General features: G+C 40.6%; 2 protein-coding genes across 10 annotated transcripts in view; one reads left to right on the top strand and one right to left on the bottom strand.

Moving 5' to 3' along the window:
* Positions 1 to 228: 228 nt before the first annotated feature.
* Positions 229 to 17561, bottom strand: ecpas (Ecm29 proteasome adaptor and scaffold). Of its 3 annotated transcripts, none has more exons than XM_005456810.4 (49): positions 17309 to 17561; positions 16120 to 16250; positions 15730 to 15846; positions 15306 to 15424; positions 15031 to 15180; positions 14736 to 14913; positions 13742 to 13881; positions 13427 to 13505; positions 13196 to 13315; positions 12947 to 13032; positions 12775 to 12850; positions 12625 to 12674; positions 12459 to 12525; positions 12188 to 12310; positions 11973 to 12076; positions 11661 to 11784; positions 11487 to 11567; positions 10623 to 10839; positions 10249 to 10340; positions 9939 to 10073; positions 9664 to 9835; positions 9272 to 9444; positions 8985 to 9086; positions 8584 to 8707; positions 8128 to 8273; positions 7821 to 7875; positions 7603 to 7717; positions 6921 to 6989; positions 6638 to 6755; positions 6389 to 6556; positions 6183 to 6262; positions 5942 to 6047; positions 5775 to 5822; positions 5555 to 5673; positions 4944 to 5094; positions 4793 to 4858; positions 4589 to 4678; positions 4372 to 4438; positions 4188 to 4279; positions 4032 to 4098; positions 3709 to 3906; positions 3284 to 3495; positions 3158 to 3201; positions 2881 to 3073; positions 2618 to 2774; positions 2175 to 2280; positions 1966 to 2054; positions 1809 to 1880; positions 229 to 1084 (listed from the first exon to the last, which is right to left on the bottom strand). In XM_005456810.4, the coding sequence occupies exons 1-49, from the start codon at positions 17328 to 17330 to the stop codon at positions 945 to 947; spliced, it is 5550 nt and encodes a 1849-aa protein (XP_005456867.1). In that variant the 5' UTR covers positions 17331 to 17561; the 3' UTR covers positions 229 to 944. The 3 variants fall into 3 exon arrangements, with proteins under 3 accessions (XP_005456867.1, XP_003452194.1, XP_019215392.1); XM_003452146.5 differs by lacking the exon at positions 17309 to 17561 and adding an exon at positions 16983 to 17097; XM_019359847.2 differs by lacking the exon at positions 17309 to 17561 and adding an exon at positions 16877 to 16895.
* Positions 17562 to 18711: 1150 nt separating this feature from the next.
* kdm4c (lysine (K)-specific demethylase 4C) overlaps positions 18712 to 23624 on the top strand; it is a 30854-nt gene continuing 25941 nt past the window's right edge. For 2 of the 7 annotated variants that reach the window (XR_003220391.1, XR_002062349.2), the window contains exons 1-5: positions 18712 to 18922; positions 20514 to 20680; positions 20929 to 21104; positions 21912 to 22026; positions 23293 to 23486. Coding sequence is in view for 5 of the 7 variants with exons in the window: in XM_025907761.1 (XP_025763546.1) it covers positions 20537 to 20680; positions 20929 to 21104; positions 21912 to 22026; positions 23293 to 23486 (629 nt within the window). In the remaining 2 variants the exon portion in view is untranslated. The remainder of the gene's footprint in view (positions 18923 to 20513; positions 20681 to 20928; positions 21105 to 21911; positions 22027 to 23292; positions 23487 to 23624) is intronic. The other 5 variants (XM_005456807.2, XM_005456808.2, XM_005456809.2 and 2 more) reach the window with 3 other exon arrangements.

Genomic DNA, 23624 nt, shown 5'->3' with positions numbered 1-23624 from the left:
GGCCCTTAAAACCTGGAGTTCCCCCACCCCTGCCCTATGACAGTAGTGACACCATAGCAGGCTGATATCGCCATAAAAAAAGCAAATCGTAAGGTGTCTTGCCTTTCTAGGAGAGTTGCACTCACTGAGTGTGTTTGTTCCTAGTGCCTTCCACTGAGGCTGAAAGCACTTATACATGTGGTTTTAATACAGAACTTATCTGAATTAAGTGAAAATAAAAGTCATTGGTGTAAATTATTAAGGGAATTTTATTTATTCAGGGACAAATTCAAACAACTATAGCATCTCTTTGAAGTTGACAGCAGGTTTTTTGTTTTTAAAAGACTTCACAAAATAGCCTTACATCTTGCTCATTCATCAGGCAAATAAAACCTTAATCTTTTTTTAAGATCACAAGAGTTCTCGAGTAGCCCCCGTCCTTTCAACACTACTCAGCAGTGATGGTGTTCACAACCCTCAAAAGCCCTCCCCCACCCACCATGTCGACTAAGGTGCGCAGCCTTCTGTAGTTTCCAATGTTAGGCAAACTCATGACAGCAGTAAAGCTCCCAAAATTGGGGCTACAGGAATACAGTGTCCACAAACCTAACACACTGGTTTATATATCATTTATCATCAGCTTACTGTCCATTTAAACAAACCAAATAAACCTCAACACGTTATGATAACAGCCTCGCCCTTCAACATGTCACTGAGTGCAGATGTAGAGCAAGGTTTGTTAGTCTCTTCAAGCTTTGCCAGCCATAAACATGAAACCGTCTGCATAAACAGGTGGGAGTCTCTTGGACAAACCAGCATCGCAGCTCATGGGAATTATTATTATAGAGTGGGATATTTGTGAATCTCCGAGTATCAAAGAGGTCGGGGAAGTGTGCTAATGTATGGTCGCTGATGAAGAAGGAAAAAAAGAGACGCCGATGCCGTATGTTCTTGCCGCTGTGCGCTCAAGGTTGGCTTTGGATGTGTCTGCGCAGCTCCTGGGCCTTATCCCGCAAGTCAGGTCTGCTGTCGGACTGCAGCGTTGACAGGGAGCGCTGCAGCTGCTCCCGGCTCTTCACAGACACACAATCCCACTGTTCACTCTCTGTTCATATCAGAGAAAGCACAAAGATATCATCAGTCAATCAATCAAATCTTTATTTCAACATATGAGTAATAAATGTAATCACACATTAAAAAAATCAAAACATGAAATCACTCAAACACGCATATGTACACACGATCTATAATTATTTAACTACAGCAATCCAAAAGCGTTCCTTTTCATAATATGTAATTATATAGAATTATCAATTTTTAATGTATAATACAACTACATACATTTTTAATACTCTACTTCATCCATATAGTGCTTTATAAGACTACACATGCTCCTCATTGCTCTCTATACTTTGTTTTTTTTACATTTAGCTCTTTCCTTACCAAATAATCTTTCTTTTGTTTAAATTTAGTGACTATTTGTTCATATCAAAGCACATTTGAACTTATTCTTTTCTGTTATGATTTTCTCTAAAAGCTGCTGTAAACTCTATGTATAATATGAGGAACAAGTCTGAACCTTAATTCAGAGCAAACTTCACTACTGTAAAACTTTATGATCGAATGGAGATGCTATAAAAAGAATAATGCTACATCGCCCAGGAATAAAACTGAAAAACAAAATCCATGCTTGTTGAGTTACTACAGAGTGGTGCAAATTGATGGTGGACAAGTCACTGAACCTGGCAAATGATAATACTGCTCATATGTGACATTTCCGCTCTTGGCTGTAGAGTGCAAAGAGTCAGTACGCAGGAATCGATATTCACCTCCAGTTCTCTTGACGATCAGATCCACGACTGACAGGGCCTCGGTCCTCACAGAGGAGTAACTCTTGTTTTCTGGATAGAAAAGCAGCACAGTTGGGCATGAAACGCATGCGTATAAACTATAAAACAAAGTACCAGGAAGTAGTGAAGGGCTTACCTAAAGGATATGTGAGAGCAGCACAGGTCTCTGTGAGAATCTCTGACAGTGAATTCAAGTCTTCATTACCCTTCTCTAGCAGCAGTAACCTGCAACGAAAAAACAGCTCAATACCTTTTAATAATTTTTTTTTTTTATTATTTTTTTTTTTTTTTTTTTTTTTTTTTTTTACAGCCAGTCGAACACCCTTTCTTTGTTTCGCTGCTTACCCCTGGAAGTATGCCTTCATAGACTGAAGAACAGCCAGCTGCACTTTCCAGGTGCTCAGCTTAAGCTTCTCACACATCAGATTGCACACCTCTGCCTGGAAACGTGCTATACACACACACACACACACACACACACACACACACACACACACACACACACACACAGTTGAGAACATTACTTGATGATCTTTCAATCAGCTCAAACACATTTCTTGCCCATTCTGTGGTAAGAAATTTGTGGAAGTTCTGCCAGATAACTTAAAAATCCAAGAAACATTAAGTGGCTTAAAATACGTCTAAAAAGTAGACAAAGGGAAAGAATAGTGTCCATTAAAGGAAACCATTTTTGAGCTGGTCCTACATTCCCATCTCTTTAAATGCCATATACAATATGTCAAAACAAATTTGGGATTCAGTTTTGTCTCTTGTGAGAATAAACTTACTCTGAGTCTCGGGCTTTCTGGGCCAACTTTTTCCAAGAGTCTCAAAAGCACAAATAATAGCTTCGGTCTGCAGCTCTTTCTCCTTCACATCTTTATCATCATCATCATCGTCGTCTTCCAGTGATCTTGGGGATCCAGCACCACTCTCTGGACTTCTCTGTTAAAAAATTATTAAGACAGGTTGAGTTCATTAAAAGACTTTTTCAAAATATGGCATCGATATTTTAATATTCATATTCAAGAGGCAGTAGGGAGGTTTTAACCTTCTTGATTAGAGGGAAAAGGATCTCTGCCATGTCGGCAAAACGGTCCTCCTGGCTGCTGTGGAGCACATCTCCAGCACAGCGCAGAGCAGCAATTTTGTACACGAGACTCTCCTTACGACATTCCTTCAGCACAACTTCCAACACCTCAGAGATGGTGGGCTGGCCGCTGCAAGGCTTCTGTAGCTCCGTGCTGAAAAGAAAGAAGTGTGATAAGAAATTTTGTGATGTACTTGGAAGAAAACATACAAAGAAGAGGCTGTGAGAGACTTTTTACCTGCATTTGGACACTACAGATCCAATAGCTTTCAAAAGCTCCTCCTGGAACAAAAAGAAATAGTTTAAAATAGAAAAATAAAATGAACACTTTTATGTTTTCTTTAGGTATATTACATATCATTACCTTGCCGGCCCACGTGCGCCCAGATAGACCCTGCATTAAAGCTGTCAGCACCAAGCCAAGGTGTGGCGCCACCAGTGAGCCTGTCTGTTCCTTGGCAACAGTTGCCATGGCAGCTGCACCCTGAGCCTTCATCTTCCAGGACTGGGACTGCAGCGCTTTCTGTGTGATGGCAATCAGCTCGGTCATGTACAGTCTGATGCCTCCAAAGCTTCCTGATTAGAAAAAAGTTTAAAGAAGTGGAAACAAAATTAAATCTTTATGTCATCACAAAAAGATACCATCACAAATATAGAGTACATCTGAAGCTGAAAGGATTAGTTGGTAAAACAGGAAGATTTGCTTTGTTTCCTTTATATTGTCAGTGTATTGCAGCAGATTAATCAGTAATGCATCATTTTCATTAATGCTGTCTGGATTTTCCTCACCTGGAACGTTCTCCTGCCACACCTCAGACCACAGCGTGGCATCATGGCTCTCTCCTTTCTCCTCATCGGGACCCGGTGCCTGATGCATGCCCAGGAAAGCCAGTGGCAGCGCCACTCCCGCATGGCCTTTCAGCACATCTGGACTGTAGTGGCTGATTGCATGTACTGTCAGTGCACAGGATGACTTGTACACAGGCTCTGGGAGCAAGAAAACACAAAGAGCAGTGTCTGAAAGCTAGCACTGAATTTAGTAGACCAACTTCTTGTGTTTTTTAAATCCAGAGCAGCTGGGAAAAATATAGGCATATTTTACACTTTCTCACCTTCTTTCTCCAAGTACCAGGTGTTGAGTTTCAGCAGCAGTTTTTCTACACTGCTGTCTTTTGCTGTCTGATGGGAGAAAACAGATGTCCTTATGACTTTAACAAATCATTATTTCTAAATCATCAACAAGATTACTTATCACAATTGCTGCTCACCCTGACCAGGTGTCCCAAAGCAAAGGCATAAGCTTTCTGTACTACAGTGCTTCTGTCATGGATGCCATTCAGCAGGGAGCTCATAAGTTTTCCTGAGGAAACAAAAAACAGTTATCACGGTTATCGCCACACTTCCATCATACAATACACAAACTAGATGAACAGATTCAAACTTGTCCTGTACCTGAGTGTGGGGTCAGATCCTGTGGACACTGCACTGTGAGGGAAACAATTACACTAGCACAGCCACCCTGTGAGGAGAGACAAAGAGTAGCAGGTAAACTTGGAACACCTTGGTAGAAAGAAAATAGAAAGGAAAGAGCCACTCTGTGGAAAAATAGGCAAATGTAAGAAAGATTGGTGTGATGATGCAAAGAAAGCTAAATAACTGTGTTTTTTACCTTGGTGCCCAAGCCTACTCCACTCTTAAGCAGGTCACAGAGTCTGGGAACCAGTTCTCCCAGAACAGCAACATCCAGGTGCTGCAGACACTGAATATAAAGACAGCAAAACATCAAATATATGTCACATGCTTTTGTAGCACTTTAAATAAGGCACCCTTTTTGTGACACATCTACTTAATTAATTAGTAATTTTTTTTTTACCATGTTAACAGTCTCCATCATTGGAGAGGCTTTGGCAGCACTCAGTCTGGCAGCATCCATGGCACTCTAGAAGTACAGTAATAATAACTCATGACAACTTTTAATAAACTTATAGGCTTCAATTTTTTATAGAGGTGAGTGCTGAGGCTACCTTTTCCTGCTCTGTGGCTCGGAGACTCAGGTAGTTGAGGACCTGAGGCTCCAGAGTGCTGAGGGACTCCAACAGAGCTGGGATTAACCGGGAAGCATGGGGCTTTAGTCTGGCACCGGCAGTCTTACTGATCTTCACCAGGGTCTGGATACTGATTTGGAAAAAAGAGATTGTTGAGAGAACAGAACACACAACTATACAGCAAAAAATTACGACCTGGTAACGTGATGACCGAATGATGAATTAAAGTTAGCATCATGCCATGTTGGACAAGCGGAAAGGTAAATTTCCCATTGTCTTTGTTAATTTTTAACAAGTGAAAGAAAAGAAAAACAACCTAGGAGTCAACTGCAAATACTTACTAAGACATTACCTAACATAATTTGTGCAGGATCATATATTGGTATACAGCAAGCTGCTAAATTTCTGGTTTAATTATGCTTGAAAAACAAAAAAACAAACCAAAAAAACCCAAACCAATTTTGCTGTTAATCTCTTACTACTAAAATATTTTACTAGAATTAAAACTAGAATTAAAGCACAAGTTTACATTAAAAGCAACGACTGCCACGGAAGAAAAACCAAACCAAAGTTATAGAAGAAGACATTACCTGAGTGAGCGAACCTCTGCGACGTTGCTAACAATGCCTTTTTCCAGTAGGGTGGGTAAAATCACCGCCACAGTTCTCTGGGCTCCAGAGCCTGTAGACTCACACATACGAGTGCACACCTGGAGAGAGAAAAAGTCTGCTTTAGAAAAGGTACTTAGACAAGCACACATGTACACACAAACACATACACACAGTCCAAAGTTGTGGGAAACAGCTTTACCTTACTGAGTGTTTTCAGTGTTAGGTCTGCAGCCTTCCTCACAGACTCCTAAACAGAAAAAAATGTACGTTTTATTTTTTTGTTATGCATCAGAAACAGTGAACAAATTCAAACCTTTGTGCCACATCAATGAAAGAAACACTGATTTCTGATCACTTCCTTCCTACCTTGATGTCATCAAGGACTCTAAACAGGGTCTCCCATATTTCTGCCAGGTGATCAATGAGGTCATCAGCCTGACGGCCTCGAATCAGGTCATTTAAGGCCAGGCAGCTGAAAGAAAAATCCACATAAGCTTTTAGCCTTTAAATCTTATTCTGAACAAACTGCAAACATATTAACAGAGTTAAAAAAAAGTCAAAAGCCAAAGCTGATGATCTTCTTTTTTTAATATAAGTGTACATGCACCTGGACTCTCGCACTCTCCAGGCGTTGTTGGTCAAATTAGAAATTACATCCTGAAGGATCTCTTTGAGATACTTATCCACCTGTAATAAATCAGAACAAGCAAGCATACACACATTACTTAACATCTGTCTACAGTCAACAGTTTTTTAAATTACAAATAATGTTTGTTTTTTAATAAATGCAAATGTACAAGAATCAGTTCTTACCAGGGTCTTATCAGTGACCAAAGCATCCCAGATGCTTGTCATGGCCTGGCGAATGCTAAGGTTGGGATCAAACTGGTAGCGGTACAGACGAGGAATTATCTGAGGCAGGAATGGAGCCAGCTGTTCCCCGGCTTTAGCTGCGATCATGTGGAAACCAAAAGCTGCTCCCTGAAAGTAGGATAGGTATGATCAGGTTGGAAGGGGCATGGATGTCAGGGATGTAAAAACTGGTGAATACAAACACGATACCTTGCGAGAGTTCCACATGGCATGATGATTGGCTAGGTTCATAAATTTGTACACAAGATCTGGTTGGTTCAGGTCGCTGGCCAATGAACACAGCTCCTTGTATGTGGACAAACCGTGACTGCCAGAAACCACGAATATAGATTATGTACAGAAGTAGGCCAAGAAGGGTGAATGTGTTCAAACTGAACACAAAAATTAAATACATTTTAAAAAGCCTAAATATATTTATTACACTTTCACTGAAAGAGGAGCTAAAAAGGCCAGTAGAGGTGATATGCCTTACCCATCAGGTGTTTTCCCCAAACCTTCTCCCTGGAACACCTCTGTATCCCCTGAGACTGCATGTTTCACTCTGTTTACAAAAAAAATTATATTTAAAAATTAGCCCAATGCAAGACATGATTGTGAGCTTGCCTGGATCGAACACAACTTTAGGTGGAAACTGAAGGACACCCACAACAATATACTGCTTTTGTTCTATTTTTAAAAGTGCAAAATTTGCTCAATGCATGTGTTCATCCTGCCCATGGTGCACATTAGCTAATCATTAGTCCTCCCACGGTGCTTAACGGACCATTTACATTATTTATTTTTCCCCCTTTCTAAACATTTTGTGAATCCACTGCTTTATGATCCAAGTTGAGTCAGTCAGCTCTGTGAAACAGATACATTCACAGGTCTTACCCCAGAAAACTGAGCAGCATCTTTGTGAGTCCATAATATTCCATTCCCCTTTCTTCTCATTTTTTATTCTGCTCACAAACTTATCAACACTTGCATTATTAAAAAAAAAATAATGTATTTTTAGACCATTTTAGCTTTCAGCAGGGTATGTGGAGGACCTCATTCAACATGCACTACTCTAACAGTTTGTTTCGAAATAATAAACCTGTTTCTAGATTTTTCCCTCCTTCATACACAAGCTTGAAGCTGTTGAATGTTACTCAACCCAACCATCCACTCACCTTTTACCAGTCATGAGCGTTTCAACAAGAGTGGACACCAGTTCCTGCTGGTCACCCTCTCCCCCCATCTCATAGACCAGACCAAGGCCTTTAGATGCCACATCCTGACTCAACTCTGAATGAGAGAGGAAGAGTGAAGCGTGAGGAAGTACACAGGCACAAAGCTAGCAAGTAATGAGCTGATCAAACAGTTCACTTAAACTTGACTCTGATCTTACCGTCAGGGTCTGAGAGAACAGAGATAAAGGCCCCCTGAATCTCTTTCAAATGTGACTGTAAGAGTAAAAGAAGAGAAATAAAATTACAGGTATTTGACATACGTGCATAAAGAAATTTGCACACTAAAGACTTTGGCACATGAATATTTTTCCCAGGAAAGTACAATTTCACAGTTCAAACATCTGATATGTTTTCTACGGCCTATTGTGAACAAAACATGAGCTCACAAGATCTGCAAATATTTGCATTCTGTTTTTAATTTACATTTCATCCCGAGTCTCAAAGTTTGGGGTTATAAATACACACCGTAATCTCCTTGTGCTGGCTGAGTTTCTTGACAAGGGAAAGCAGCCAGATGCAGGCTGCCTGCCGGACGTGGGGGTTCTGGCTGGTTATATACTTGGTCAGGATGGCGTTGAGGACCCAGGGAACCACATCATTGTTTTTTACATCTGTCAGGAAAGGAAAAAGTGGAAATTAAAACCTTTGTGGATAAAACATTCAGTGTTTACATAAAAATGGACTGTTCCAGTCGAATATATGCTCAGAAAATTCAAAATAATATTCAGACAGAAAAGATAATCATGCATTTCATTGGGACAACTGCTGGTATAAAGCTGAATATGGTCATGCAGAGCGAGCCTGCCACCATACTGGAGAACCAAATCAGAGTAGTGTGAACTTCAGACATGGCATAATTCATTAACAGCTAAAAAAATGTCAAAGCACAATACAAGCTGGGACTACATTTTAGAAACGTACTCTGTGGTGGAGTGTAATGGTCCTCGGTGCAGGTCCATGGGTCTCTGGCAGCTCCAGAACTGGTCCCTACTGCACCACTTGTTATGGCCTCTCCTACTGTGAATTGTAGCTCCACCTGCTTGGCCTTGGAAAGATTGAGAATGCAAAAAAAACAAAAACAAACTTGAGTACTGCTGCCAGCAACGAGTCGTTAAGCCGAATGACAGCTCAAGTAGAAATTTTTAGAGACAATACCAGCATATCTGTGCTTGCAAAAGTAACGACCTCAACACAGCCCGATTCATTACCCTGACCTCAAAAAGTAAAATATTAAAAAACAATCAAACATTAAGCTACCAATTACACCTGTTCATTTGAACCTAGTCTTTTAAACATGTACTATCCATCAGTATGTTTCATACCTCTACAGAGTCCATAAGTCCCTGCAGCAGCTTCTTCTGATGAGGGAAATCTTCATCTCCCACTGGCAGATAACCCAAGGTCATGATGGCTCGTTCCTTCATCTGGAACAAATACACAAAAAAGACACAAACATGTTGATCAAGATAAAAAAGCAGGCAAGAAAATCTGAAGACCCGACATCATTAATTCATACAGTGCAAATAAACCACTGATATAATGTGTGCCAGTAACGATCACTGGAAAGTGCCTGTCAGCAGCCATTTTTTCAATTAGATTTCTAGAATACCTTTGTACTCTCCTTGCCAGAGGGAATGCGGGCCAGCAGGTTTTCTACAACAGAGAGTTTAGTCAAGCCCTCTCCCTCTGCAGGGATCAGCAGGGGGCCATTACGCCCAATTTCCCCCAGAGCTGTACAGGCTGCTATAGCCAGCATTGCACTGCTGTTGTCCAGAAAGGAACCTTAACGCACATGAACAAAAGTGGGTCAAACAGCATACACAGAAGCAAATCATTATTTATGATATAAACTTTAAAACTGCCAACTAAAAACTAAGGAATTAAAAAAAATACTGTATAATCATTGCAGTCTAGGCAAAATAAAATTTAGCATCAGTTTTTGGTACTCCAACAGTTACCAGGTCAGTAAATAAATGAAGCTGATGTGAAATAATTATATACCAATTGTCTTTGTTGCCATGGCAGCAAGTTCATCATCTTCCTGGGAAGAGATGTTCATCTGCTGCCCCATGTTTTCTGTCGAATCAATGGATGTGGCAGCTTTTTTCCTGCTCATGTTCCTTCCGACCATATAGCCAAGAGCCAAGATGGCACCATGCTGAGTTTCAGGGCTCTGTGATTTGACAAAGCAAATAAACATTAATGCAAGGTAAATTTCCCACACCTATAAAATAAATGAAGCTACGAACGGCTGTGTAGCAACAAAGTGGCATTACGTGGTTGTCTTTGGTGATTTTGACGAGGTTCTGCACGGCCTTCTGCAACTCGTTGCCAGTCATAGTCGAAACCACAACAGCATACAGCTGGGCTGCCAGCTCCCTCATGTCCTCCTTGTTTGTGTTCATCAGACTCTGGGGGAAAAAACATCTGCTATTACAGCGATGAGATCTGTAAAATGTGCACTAGGCTGATGGTTTTACAATATCACAACACAGCTGAGCAGTTGGATTATCTGGTATCTGTCTCATTTGTGAAATAGTAAATACCAATATTGGCACTAACATCCCACATGTTTATGATACTCACTTTAATCCAGTCGATTTTATCAGCAAATCTGGGAGCCAGTTTCTCCGGGCACACAGACACAACCTCCAGTAAACAGTACATGACAGGGATTCCTGTTAAGAGATTATTACATTAAGTACAATTTCCTGATAAACATAAATACCTGGAAATGCACATGGATTCTTAAAGGAACACTTCTAGCAGAACTTATTTACATTAAGCACAAATTGAATTTTGCAGTCTTCTATCAGAGACAGTCTTCTTTTGAAGAGTCAAGAGATTTTTTTGTTACTTAAATATTCACTGCACTGCATTGATGCAGAGCAAAAAAATATATGTTCCAAAAACTGCTTGATTGCTTAAGAAACACATAATAACTGTAAGTGCTTCCTCACCTCCTACAGCAGAGAGCAGCTGCTGCAGAAGATCCATGTAGACATGTACAGGATTTGCTTCAGAGCCCTTTGACCCTGAGGGCTGAGAGTCAGAAAACAGCAGTGTGTGGACATAGTGGCCAATGGCAGGGGCATCATCCTGCATGTCTGACAAGCGTGTGGACATGGGCATGGCCCCGGCACTGTGGGCTAAACACATCCTCAGGTAGAGCATGATCTGGGACAACAGGAAACGGAAATGAGACGGATTAGAAGACAAGCATCTAGCATAGGTATAAGAAGGTATAAGAGTATAAGATGGTCTAGTGCAGGGCTCAGCAACCTTTAACATCCAAAGAGCCACTTGGACCCGAACCTCTGCGCACAGCGTCTGCAAATCGGGGCTGTACGAAGTCACTTTCATCTTTACGCAGGACTGTAAGCTGTCATCTGTGAGGTGTGAGCGGTGTTTGTTTTTAAAATAGTTCACGGTGGAGAACAGCTGCTGACATAATGTGGATCCAAAGATCCATAATTGGCCTACCTGGGGTTGAAAGTCTCAATAAATGCACGGCGTTTCGGCGGATATACCGGTTTCCGCGAGTGTGATGCTTATTTTGAACGACGAAAAATAATAAAATATAATTTTATTTTTATATTTCAATATCACAATAATCTTCCAATTTAGAACTACAAGTTAAAAAAGAACTAAACACAAATAAAATACACTTCAGCTAAATACTTCTAATTTATTTTCCCAAACCACCCGGAGCCGCAGTATAAGGACTAAAGAGCCGCATGTGGCTCCGGAGCCACAGGTTGCCGACCCCTGTGCTAGTGTCACGATTAATAGATGCCGTGAGGTCATAACAAATTCATATTTACCTCGCCAAATGCAGAGGGGTTGAAAGGAATTGTGGAAGTTCCCACAATGTACTTAGCCGGAGTCTTGATTCGCTGAGCGGCCTAATAAAGACAAAAGCGCAGAGATTTAAGATTTAAAACGTCTTAGTAAAAACGCCATCATGAGAAACTTGGAGAACATGCTCAGAGCCTCACTTTCTCCTGGACATAAGCCACCATATCAGGAAAGGAGGGCATAGGTTTTGGTCCCTCCTTCTCTGAGCTCTTGGCATGGAAAGCCCTCAGCACCCTCTGGGCCTCCCCAGACACCTCTTCTCTTCTACAACACAGAAAAATAAGACACTTCAAGCTTTTCTGCAGGTAAGTACACCTAGGAAACATTTTAGTTTAAGCTCAAAGCTTCTTGTTCGTACTAACAATAATTTTATGACCCAGTAAAATGTTTACTGTGTGTTCTTATCATTTATTCACCACTACACAAAAGATTGCTGTGTTTTTCAAACTTACGGGTCTCCAGCAGCCAGCAGCAGTAGGTATCTTGATGGCACATGATCAGGAGCAAAGACTGTGCTGGCAAACTTCATGGCCACCTGGCGAACCTGCACCTCCGGCTGTTACAAACCAAAACAAAAAAAAAGAACAATATCAGTGCTCGATTTGCCTCATTTCTACTTATTAAACCCACCAAGATTAACGTTTATTCTACCAGTTCTGCCTCTCACCTTTCCAATATACGCAGCCACCAGGGCCTCCATTAGGTTGAGCAGTGCTCCTTGGAGGTTAGCGTAAGCTCCAACCATCATAGACAAAGCCTCCTGAATGGCTAGACGGACATCAGCTTCCTCCTGGAGAGGAATTTTAGAAATTTCAATACCAGATGCACAAGAATACAGTTTAAGCCAATAATTATATATCGACTGTGAGTGCCATTATCTTGTAAAGCATTAGTTGCTTGGTACTCAGTTTTCACTGCAAGCAGCGTCTTTCCCCTACCTTACACATGGACTCAAAGAACTGCTGCACAAGTGCAATGTCCTTTGTGAAGAGCTGAGGCATACGACTAAAACAGAGGACCGAGATATTTTGTATTAGATCATATGAAATACAATGCAAGACTGGAAATGTTTAAATTTAAAAAAAATTCATTATTTCCTTATACCTTGACAGCTTTCCAACAGCAGAGTAAGCAACACATAGTAACTTAGGATCCTGCAAAGACAAGTGTTTCCCAGTAAGTATATTTCAAATTAAAGTGCGCAAACCTGTATGAACTTCACATTATTTATGTCTGATGCCATTTGCACTTTACCTCCTTGTATTCATTGATGAGTTTGGTAAGACCATTAAGCAACATTAGCCCTAAAGGCTTATTAGTGTCAGGGCATCTAATGAAAAATCAGAGAGATAGAATCAGCTTTTAATTACTTGAAACACACTGATGAAGACAGATGTGTCTGTAGGAAGACGAAGAAAAGACTTACACCATGCAGATATGATGGACAAACTGTAAGGTGAGAGACAGCAGTTTGTTGTTTGTGTTGGCCCCAAACAGACCGTCATAAACAACCTACAGAGGACAGACAGCAAACTAGTGAGAAAAACTGGAAATTTTACTGTTTTGCATGGCAGTACCTGAAAAATACCCACATATCAGAGTTATCTGGATACACTAAAACAAACTTCACACTGAATAAAAAAGAAAACATGGCCAGAAGCATCACAGATCGTACCTGGATATTAGCTGGAAAGCACTCTGCAGCCAGACGTGAGCGTAGAAGATGCGGCAGGATCTTCAGCTTAACTCTTGTGCTTACTGGCTCATGTTTCAGCTCTTGCTTCATGCCGCCCCCCTACAGTATACATATAAAGGTATTTTACATTTCTACGTGTCAAGAAAATACTTATGTTCACAGGTTATGTTAAAAAAAGAAAGTTTAAATGTTGAGTTTGAGTTGACAAACCTTTGTTTTAAGAGGGACATCCCCTAGATACACTTTGAACATCTTGTTGATAATTAGAGGATTGTTCCAGTCAATGATGCTGAAACATTACAAAACAAGTGCATTACTAATGACAGGAATGACAGTTTGACAGTTTGACAGTTTATTCAGCTCCTGAGAAATACTTGAAAAAGTCTGAGTTTAAATTTTTTTTTTTTTTACAAAATCTAGGAAACTGTTAAGTTATATAAACTACCAGACAAAAGGAGCACTTAGAAGTGGAGGACTTGGTGATGCAAATACAAACACAGACATAAATCAAGTTTCATGGCCTACCTTTGTTTGCTCTTCAGCTCCAGATCAGCTGCAGTGGCCACACTGTGTCTGGTGTCACTTGACGCCACCACCAGGTGGACCACCGTCTCCACTTCTGGGACTTGCTTTGCCTCAATGAACTTCACTATACCCAGTTTACACTGTTGGAACCAAGTACACAACAAGGAACTATTTAGTCATAGTTAACATGACACATGGTGCTTCATCGTCCACATTTATATTAAAAAATATACATTACAGAAGAAATTGCCAAACAGTCAAATTAGGGATGAAGGTGGAAAATGTATAGACATAATTGATTCTAAACTGAATGTGGGCCCAGCTATTCAAAGATTTGCCTTACAAAAATATACCTCCATATCAGTGTTTCCCGCAGATTCGAATATTTTTGTGCCGATAACCTGTATGTATCCACAAGCGGAGGCACAAGCACTGCATGTGTATAGCAATAATCATCTCCAGTTACTCTTTATGCCTGCAGATGGACTTCAAATGCACGGTGCTGAACTGCAGCTGGTCGTTTTTGTCATTCGCTGCATCATCTGTGATCTCAGTATGGTTGTCCATCTGCTGCATGTTTTGATGAACATGAAACTCAGTTACAATGAAACCCAGTTTGCATCGGCTCTTCAGAGGAGAACAGGGACCGTCTTTGTTAACTGTAGTGTACAATGGTAGAGTTGGACACTATTCCAATGAATGACACTGAATGATATTCAGGATTGTCATTATAGTCACCTGACTAGCAAAAGACTGGGATGGCCTAGATTAGTTGGTAAACAACTGAACTTTCAAAACATTGGCAAGGGGGACCAAATCTACCAAATCAACAGGGCATTGAGCTATCCACGCAGACAGACAAAAACAAGTCACCAAACATACTTGGATGGGCATAAATATACTTGGTCGGCCTGCCCAAACACTGAGCATATTATCTTTCCAAACAGATAAACATATAAAGCCAGTACTCATCCTCCCAGTTCAGTTTGTATACCTGCTCCAGCTGTTCAGCATTCCACTGAGCTTCTCCAATCACCCTCTTGGCAGCATAAACACTCATCCCCGGAGGAGGCTGAGGGAGACCCTGACTACTCGCAGCCACTGTCCCATCTCCAGAAGTACCCTGGGAGGAGGAGGGAGCGGGGCGAGTTGGAGATTCATTCAGCACAAAGCTAGGAGGAGAAGGACACTACAGGTCAGCAATTTGTGGTAAAAATACTTCTCAAAAGCAAATAATTTCACCAGAGGTAGGTCTGCAACCCTTATTCGCTTATGAATCATCAACTCACCCATAAGGCATCAGTAAAACATCTAACATGAACTCCAACAGCAGGTGCATTGTCTTTGGCCGCTCAGTTAGGTTAAACAGAGAAGCACTCTTGGAGGTGTCAGTAGGATACTTTATGTGGTAAAGAGTAGGGATCAGCAGGTGCATCAGACTAAGAGAGAAAATAGAGTATGGACAAGTCATTTTAAATTAAGAATAATAAGCTGATATCTCAAGATTGCTTAACACACGTTACACAACCACATCCAAAATGCGTGTTTGGATGCATCCCCTCACCTGTCCTGCTGTGGCTGTGGTTTTCCTTCCATGGCAGTGATGAGGGTCGGGGCTAGCTCACACTGTTTTACCACCTCCAGACGAGGGTAGCCCATTTTAATGTAGATGATGGTGAAATTCTGTGTATAAATGTGACCATCAAAACTCTGCTCTCAATAATAGGCCAATTTTTAAAAACCCAAGTCAATCTAGGATCACTAACTAGATTAAAAAAACCACATAAACGTCAACTCAATCATGTGTATTAAATGGTGTGTTTTTTAAAAAAAAACAAAGGGACAAAAACACTGATCTGATTAAATCCCATGTGGTAACTGTGTGATACCTTACCAACGCTGTTCATTAGCCCATAAGGCAATCACGCCCACAAGGCAAACACGACATCCTCCACTACATGGCAAACATCCTAATATGAGATTCTTACCGTAACGAAAGAGGCAGCTGCAGGGTCTTGGTACTGCACAAGCAAAGTTTCTACTGGAAGTTGAATCTTAGGCCGGCTTTTTATCCTCTTATTCAGGTGGACCAACAACTCCATTACCTAGCAGAGAAGGTGCAGTTTCCACATTTTATTACGTAGTTAAATTAGACAGATGCATAAACAAAGTGAAAGGGAACTAAGCTCCTTGAAGAACCTTTGCATCTAGAGAACTGAGTCTATATCTCTGCTACACCTTCAAATAATTTTTTTCTGGGCTGAACTTTGAAGTAATGATACTGCTAATGATACTGCTGATACTTTATAAACACATCTCCCTTGTAATGCAGTCATTATAATCTCTTAAGTAACAGAGACAGGCTACACCCTTCTTACTTTCTTCCGCACCCCCTCTTGAACGCTGGAAAGCTTGAGGAGAACAGGGGGTAGGAACTTGGAGATAATGTCCTGCAGCTGTTCATCTGTCTCTGCATGGCCCAGGCGAAGGAACACACGTTCCAGTTGATCTGTCAAAAACACATATAATACCCTTGTTAACACATTTTCCAGGCGGCATTTGTCACACGCTAATTATTGGCCCCATCATGGCTAATTTCGCAATATCTTTCTATTCAAGTATCTCACAATACACCCCAAAGAGGTGTCTGTAACACAGAGACTACGACCTTCAGTTTAATATAGAGGGAGAGCAACATGCATGCTTAAAACGGTCTTACGGGCATGTTGCTGCAGTTCTGCTGATAAGTTCGTCCTGTCAGCTGCTGTGCTGGTGCGACCATCACCCAGCCCTGCCTTCCTTCTCCTGGCATGGCTCACCAAGCACCCAGCTAGCTACAACAACTGACAAGACTATTCACGCATTTGATCGTTTCTGTATTATTCAACTAGCTTTTCACTTAAGGTCACATCCTGCAGGTCAAATCCCCAATACCCCGAATATCCTAGCAGTTACTGCGCACTTTCAAAGTTTCATAAAATTATATATATTAATAGCCTACGTGATAGTTTCATTTTGACCATGACTGGGCAAACGGCCTCCTGACGATAGCATTCTGGTTAGCTTAGTAGCTAGCTATCGCACCTACCCCTGGTTTTTAACTAAAAGAAGCTTTAGCGTTACACAAAAAAGCACCTCAACTGTCAGGGCGGATCAGGCATTTTCCTGGATACGTTTTTAGAAACCACGAGTGCGACATTTGACAAAATATGAATCGCCAATAACCCAAAAAGAAACTTACTGAGTTCATCCTGGGCAGCCATGTTTGCAGAAAGTCAATCAGCGACCCCCCAGTTTAGAGAGTGTTACTGCGTCCACCGGCGCCACTCCTAAGCTACTGCTTCATCACCCCAGACACCAAAAACGATTAAATGACACACAAGAAATCACAAGGAAGTTTTGTACATTTAAGAGAGCCTACATGCTCTTATTCTACAGGCTCTCACGACAAATACAACGAGATAGATCGCCCTATCACTGGCATCCTTTTCTGTCACACCAATCGTCTGCATGTCCCCTTCATTACATCCATGAATCTTCTCTGTGGTCTTCCTCTTTTCCTCCTACCTGGCACCTTGTTATCCAGCATCCTTTGTCAAATATATCCTTCCTCTGCACATGTCCTCTCTGACTTTGTCTCCAAACTGCTCAACTTGAGTTGTCCTTCTGATCTACTCACTTCCATTGAAATTCTTAACCTCTTTAGCTCCACCCGTCTCTTTTTTTGTCAGCACCATCATCTCCAAACCATACATCATAGCATGTCTCACATTTCCCATTTATTCTTGCTGCTATTGTTCTTTCACAGCTCACCCCTGACACAAATACACTCTCTCTCGTACACTATCCATGGTTTTGGCTGGTATTTAAACTTATCCAACAGGAGTCCATGGAAACTCCATGGAGACATGCCTGACCTCATCAGTCAACCTATCCATTGCTACTACAACCCAGAAGAAGCTTGTAAGACCCTATACTCCCGATTTAATCCCAGCCCCACCATGAACCTATCTGTCACTGCTACTGCACACCTCACCACTCTCTCACTTTTCTCATACATGTCCAACACACTACTTCATTTCACTTCACTACAAATACACTGGGCTTCTTTAAGTTTCCAGTCCACTTGCTTTTCTTTACAAGCTCCTTACATTACCATGACCTGGATGACTGAGAACCTTCACAGACACCTTCTTTTCATAGCTGTCCTCACTTCCTCCTTACTAATCCTCTGCACTTAATGATTCACCAACTTTCCTCCTCTCTCTCTCGTTTTCTTCATCCATCAGCTCCTCAAAGTACTCCTTCCATCTTCCTAGCACACTCATTAGCAGCTCTGTCCTAAATCACTCTAACCAGCTGCACATCCTTTCCAGGTCAAAATCTTTGCCAGTCAACCAGTACAAGTTATCTATTCTTTAGTGTCCAGCCTTGCATACAACTCACTATAAGCTGTGTCCTTTGCTTTTGTTCCAGTACTGCTGTCCCCCCTCTTTCTTCGTCATCCTCTTCCTTCAAATGAGTTCTTGTACCCTTTCCTTCCACCACCAAAGTCTCATTGTCTACTCTCCTCAGTCCAGGGGATACACGAAATAACTTCTTTGTACAATTATTCACAAATTACTAATTCAGTACTAATTCTGGAGCATTAAATCCCAACCTAACAAACCTCTCACAACCAGGCAACCCAAAAGTTATTTTCATCAGATGCCAAAAAGGCAGCCTAGGCTAAGTTAAGCTACTATTAAAAAATCCTTTGGGATTTAATTTAAGCTTAATTGTTTTAGCTCTTGATATTACAAATTGCACAATTAACTCCAGATTTTTTTTAAAATTTATTTATAGATTTAAAAACAAAAATAACTTTCTCCTCTGGGTCTCAAGGTGCAGCTATAGAAATGACAAAATATTAGACCAGCACTTTTTTTACTTTTTAGCGCTGGGGATGCACGTGCACTTACTACCTACGTCTGTGGCTGCGTTCCAGTTCACGGGCTCGCCTCCCGATCCGCAGATCTCACAGCGCCTGGATAGGTTACTGCACCACGGCCGTGCCTGTGGAGGCGGTGTGGGACACCGCCGTGCTGCACGGCACGAATCAGCAGCAGCTGTCATGTGAATCAGCTGTACGAACAAGGAAGGGGATAAACAACAACACGACCCGAGTCTTTCTAAATCAAGGTAAAATAAAATAAAATAAAACTCTGTACACTTTAATGCGGACATGATGTGAAATACCGGCGAAAATTGTGCAGAGGAAGCTAGCTTTGCGCCAGTTTGTGTGAAAGCAGGGTGCATTTCGTGACTCCTGTGCAGAATTAGCCGAGCTATCAACAGCTAAGCGTTAGCACTGCCACAAACATAAGTTGGCACGCTCTCATGCCACTGGACATCTCGCGCTGTATGCTTTGGCTTTGTTTGTTGGTCTGTTGCTAAACTTGCATAAGAAATAACAGTAGAGAAGTGCTAGATGAAATGTTCTGCACTACATAAAGTGGCGAAGGGGGTAGCTACAGGCCTGTGTGCAGCCTTCTTGTGAGGGGCATTTAAATCCCATTGACTCGTGCAGTAAGAAGTTAGCTAACGCGATAGGTGGCTTAACTTAACAGTTAGAAATGCTTTGCCCTCTCTAACTGTTAGCACCAAATACTGTTGAGCCGCAATGCCCCACGAACACACATTAAATTAAAGCCGGTGGGTATCATTTAAATATAAGCGAGCTAGTCAGCCGAGCTAGCAAGCTGCGCTGTTTGTTCAGCCATTATTTGGCATCCTAACAAAACGTAGGCTAGCTGGCTAGTTAGCTTGTTGGCAGACAACAAAGATCAGCAAAGCCAGAGGCGTTCAGGCAGTGTTATTAATGCGTACATACAATTCTGCTGTGATTTAATGGAGATATTTATTTATCCCAATATATATATTATGCCAGACGGAGGTTATGCAGGGTTTTAAAACGATTGTTTTAACACTCTGACAAAGAGTAAGGATGTAAACATTGTGCTTAAGGATTTTTAATCTCTCAACCCAGAAAACTTGTTCCAGCCTGTGATTGCCTATTACATAATTAGGTCGCATGCCACTAATTGGGTCTCATGTAATGTAGATTGCAGTGAAGTAGCCTTATAAAGAAATATAAGGCCAAACAAACACAACAGCTTCACCCGTTGATCCTTTGTCTGGATACACAGGAACCTCAGAGTTGGGAGTGGGATGGGTGGATGGGACAAAAATCTGAAAAGGGTTGTTGGCATGAGCAAGGATCAATAGATCATATCCACATTTGTCGAATCTCTATCTCCATCTAGTGGCGAACCTGTCAGTTACACGCAAGTCAGTTACCCAATGGGTTAAAACTGCTAATGAGCACAAGATCTCCAAGTAATGCGATTTGTATTTTTTGCAGTCGTCAGAAAAACTGAAGAATTTCTAACACTATAACTATAATGAAGCTATTTGAAATTATATATCATTGTGATGAGTGTGGAAAAAGTGAAATGGGAGGTGAACAGTTGTTAAATGGCATTTTGTATTGTATTTTGTATTTGTAACAAGAGTTGGTGCTGGGGGGTGCAAAACCATCTGTCCCCTTGTTGCTCTACTCCTGAAATTCATTCTAAATAACTAATACCCTGCATTTTTACTAACCATAGACAGTATAGGGGTAAAGTATTTTGACAGATACAGATACTTTTTATGTGAATTTTAAAATTCATACAAAATTCACATTAATGTTGGAACATCATCAATATTTTCTGTTTTTCTTTCTCCTCAGGTTTTACCTGGTAAGGTGGCAGGATGGCGGGAGCAGAGGTGCATACCGCTGCAAACCCCACCTGCAAGATTATGACCTTCAGGCCCACTATGGAAGAGTTCAAGGACTTCAACAAGTATCTGGTTTACATGGAGTCTCAGGGTGCACATCGGGCAGGCCTGGCTAAGGTAAGTAGTGAGTTGAATCAGACCTTGGACAGCTATTTTTTTAAACTTATCATATAGTTACTATATCTTAGTGAGTGGGTTTACATTTTATACATAGTTTGAACCGAAGATGGATTTAGTCAATCAAAAGAAGGAAAAGGAGAATGATGTATAGTGTGACATATGTAAATGCACAAGGAACTGACTTTTTGTTTTGGACAGATACATTTCCTACATCGTTGTTTTTGATTCCTCTGTTTATCCTTCAGGTAATTCCTCCTAAAGGCTGGAAGCCCCGTCGCACCTATGATGACATAGATGATTTGGTCATCGATGCTCCAATTCAGCAGATGGTAGCCGGCCAATCAGGGCTCTTCATTCAATACAACATCCAGAAAAAACCTCTGACAGTGCAGGAGTTCAGACGATTGGCCAACAGTGACATGTGAGTTTTAGCTAGCTGGTTTACATGCTTCGTTAACTCTAATAATCAGGAGCAAGAGTTCTTAAATTCACACAAATGTTTCATTTTGATGTTGTCACAGCAAAAAACCAAATTTCTTCAGAGTTTATGACTATTTACAAACCTTTGTAAAAGGCCTGTAAGGTTTTGTATACTTATACTAATAAAGAGAAATTGACCACAAGCTGGCAAAAACAGTATTAAACATGACCATTAACAAAATAGAATAAAGGAGAATAACTCAAATATGATCGAATGAAATGAAATGAATGAAAGCGTAATAAGGTTAAAATTACATAAAAAGGAGGTCAAGTAAACGGAAAGAGCAGTAAATATACATGAATCAAACAAAGAAGCTCAATATGTTAAAAAAATACACACATACCATAGAAAGCAATGTAAAAAGCTTAATATACAAAAAGCCGGTCAATAATTAAAAATCAAAAATACAATAAAAGTGAATTTTAAAAAAAGGTAAATGTTTAAATGAAAGACTATGTTAAAAACTGAATAGAGAAGTAAGTACGATGTAAAGAAGCTCACAATCAGTAAAGTAAAATAAAAATAGGTTACTAAATCTAGCAAAAAAAACACAAGCATAGCAAATATTATTAAAACAAAGTCCACGTACCCAAGTGTAAAGTGTGGTTAAGAGTAGAAATAAGTTGCTTTGGTGTTGGTCTCATTGGCTCTGATTCTGCGTCTCCGGTTTAGACCACAGCAAAGTACTTGTACAACTTCAAGGATCGCTGTCTAATGTCAAATGAAATTTCTTTCTTTTTCTCACAGGTACTGTACGCCTCGCTACCTGAATTATGAAGACCTTGAGAGGAAGTATTGGAAGAACCTCACTTTTGTTTCACCCATATATGGTGCTGATGTCAGTGGCAGCCTCTACGATGAGGTAGATGGATCTTTCATCTCTCTGTTTTTGCTCTTTTTTTTTTTTTCATGCATGTTGATGCTAAAGCCAACCTTTCTAGTTTAGCTTTCTCTTATTACATTCCCTGCTCAGTTTTTACAATTCGTTTTATCATTAGCAAAATAATAGCAAAATTAAATTGACTGATGATCAGGTTCATGGCCTGTTCCTTTGTTATTTCATGACGAATGAAGCAGATAATATTTGGACTTAATGAGTGTGGAACATGTATTCAGTGCCTTGTGAAACAAGTGTCAAAGTCTACCTTCATGAATGGAAGTACAGAGAGTTACAACAAGGTGCAAATCACTGGTTACACTCAAAAACAAGAAGTCTGGATTAAACTTTGACAGAAAACATCTAAAATAGCCAGAACAGTCCTGGAAAAATCATTTGGACACATGAAACCAAGATTAACTTTTACCACAATGATGGGTAGAGAAGAGTATTGAGAAAGGAAGAAACAGATTCTGGCAAATACTGCAAAGCTGACTAGGCAGCACTTCACAGTCCACGTGGATAATGACAAAGCATACTGCAAAAGCAATGGAAAGAAATGGGACATCATTCATATTTGGTGACGATTGACTCCAAAGGATTTTTGGACAAGTGTTAAAACCAATCCTTATATTTAACAATGGTTAGGTTTTTTTTCACCGATTAGTTCTGAGCCTTTAAAAATGAGGTACTATGTATAAAAATAGCTGCAATTTCTAGTTTGGTCATGCAAATAGTTTTGTTAAATAAAAGCTGAAAGTCTGCACTTTGATCATATCTCGATTGCTTGATTTAAAATCCACTGTGGTGGAGTACAAAGGTAAAATTGTCATTTTAAACGTGTCACTGTCCAACAACTTACAGACTTTACTGTATATCAATATTGGAACTGTTTGACATTTCTACATGCACACAAATACAACAGAATAATGAAAGTAATCAGAAGGATTTTGTACACAGGGACTTCAATAGTCATTACAAATCCTCCAGTTTTGCACTGCATTGTTGACCCCCAGTAAAATCGGTGAATAGTGTGGTTTCTATTAATATAGAGTGATTGGAAGCCTGGGTAACATTTCTTCATTGCTGGCTTGAACAACTGAAGGTCAAAACATGTCGAGCAGCACTTTAGCGGCACAGCGCACTTGTCTCTTTGTGTAGCTGAGCTGATAGTGATTGGATTTAAAATGCCATCATCAACTGCAGTACCAATCTGTAACCCAGGTCTAAAGCCTGTTTCTCATTTTCTAGGACGTGGATGAGTGGAACATTGCCCACCTGAACTCTATCCTGGATGTTATAGAGGAGGACTGCGGTGTTTCCATTCAGGGTGTCAACACTCCATATCTATACTTTGGTATGTGGAAGACCACCTTCTCCTGGCACACTGAGGATATGGACCTTTACAGCATCAACTACCTTCACTTTGGAGAGCCCAAATCTTGGTGAGTAAGGAAGAGTGATTTAGTAGGAGATGGAATCATTTTTGTGTTTTCTATTAGTCACTGAGTTATAATCTTGACTCCTACAGCAAGAAGGTCTAATCTAACAATGTTTCACACACTGTATCAGTCCTTTTTCTC

Source organism: Oreochromis niloticus, linkage group LG6 (assembly GCF_001858045.2).
Source record: "Oreochromis niloticus isolate F11D_XX linkage group LG6, O_niloticus_UMD_NMBU, whole genome shotgun sequence".
Lineage (NCBI taxonomy): Eukaryota > Metazoa > Chordata > Actinopteri > Cichliformes > Cichlidae > Oreochromis > Oreochromis niloticus.
Note: the sequence above shows the minus strand (reverse complement) of the source record. Positions and strands in the feature narration are given on the sequence as shown.

Excerpts from the sequence above, each read along its gene's own strand:
- ecpas (XM_005456810.4), bottom strand. The coding sequence starts at position 17,330 with ATGCTGGATAACAAGGTGCCAG. Across the intron at positions 15,425-15,729 it reads CAGCTGCCTCTTTCGTTACG|AATTTCACCATCATCTACAT; the intron begins GTAAGAATCTCA and ends ATTTATACACAG. Across the intron at positions 3,496-3,708 it reads GTGGCAGGAGAACGTTCCAG|GAAGCTTTGGAGGCATCAGA; the intron begins GTGAGGAAAATC and ends TTTTCTAATCAG.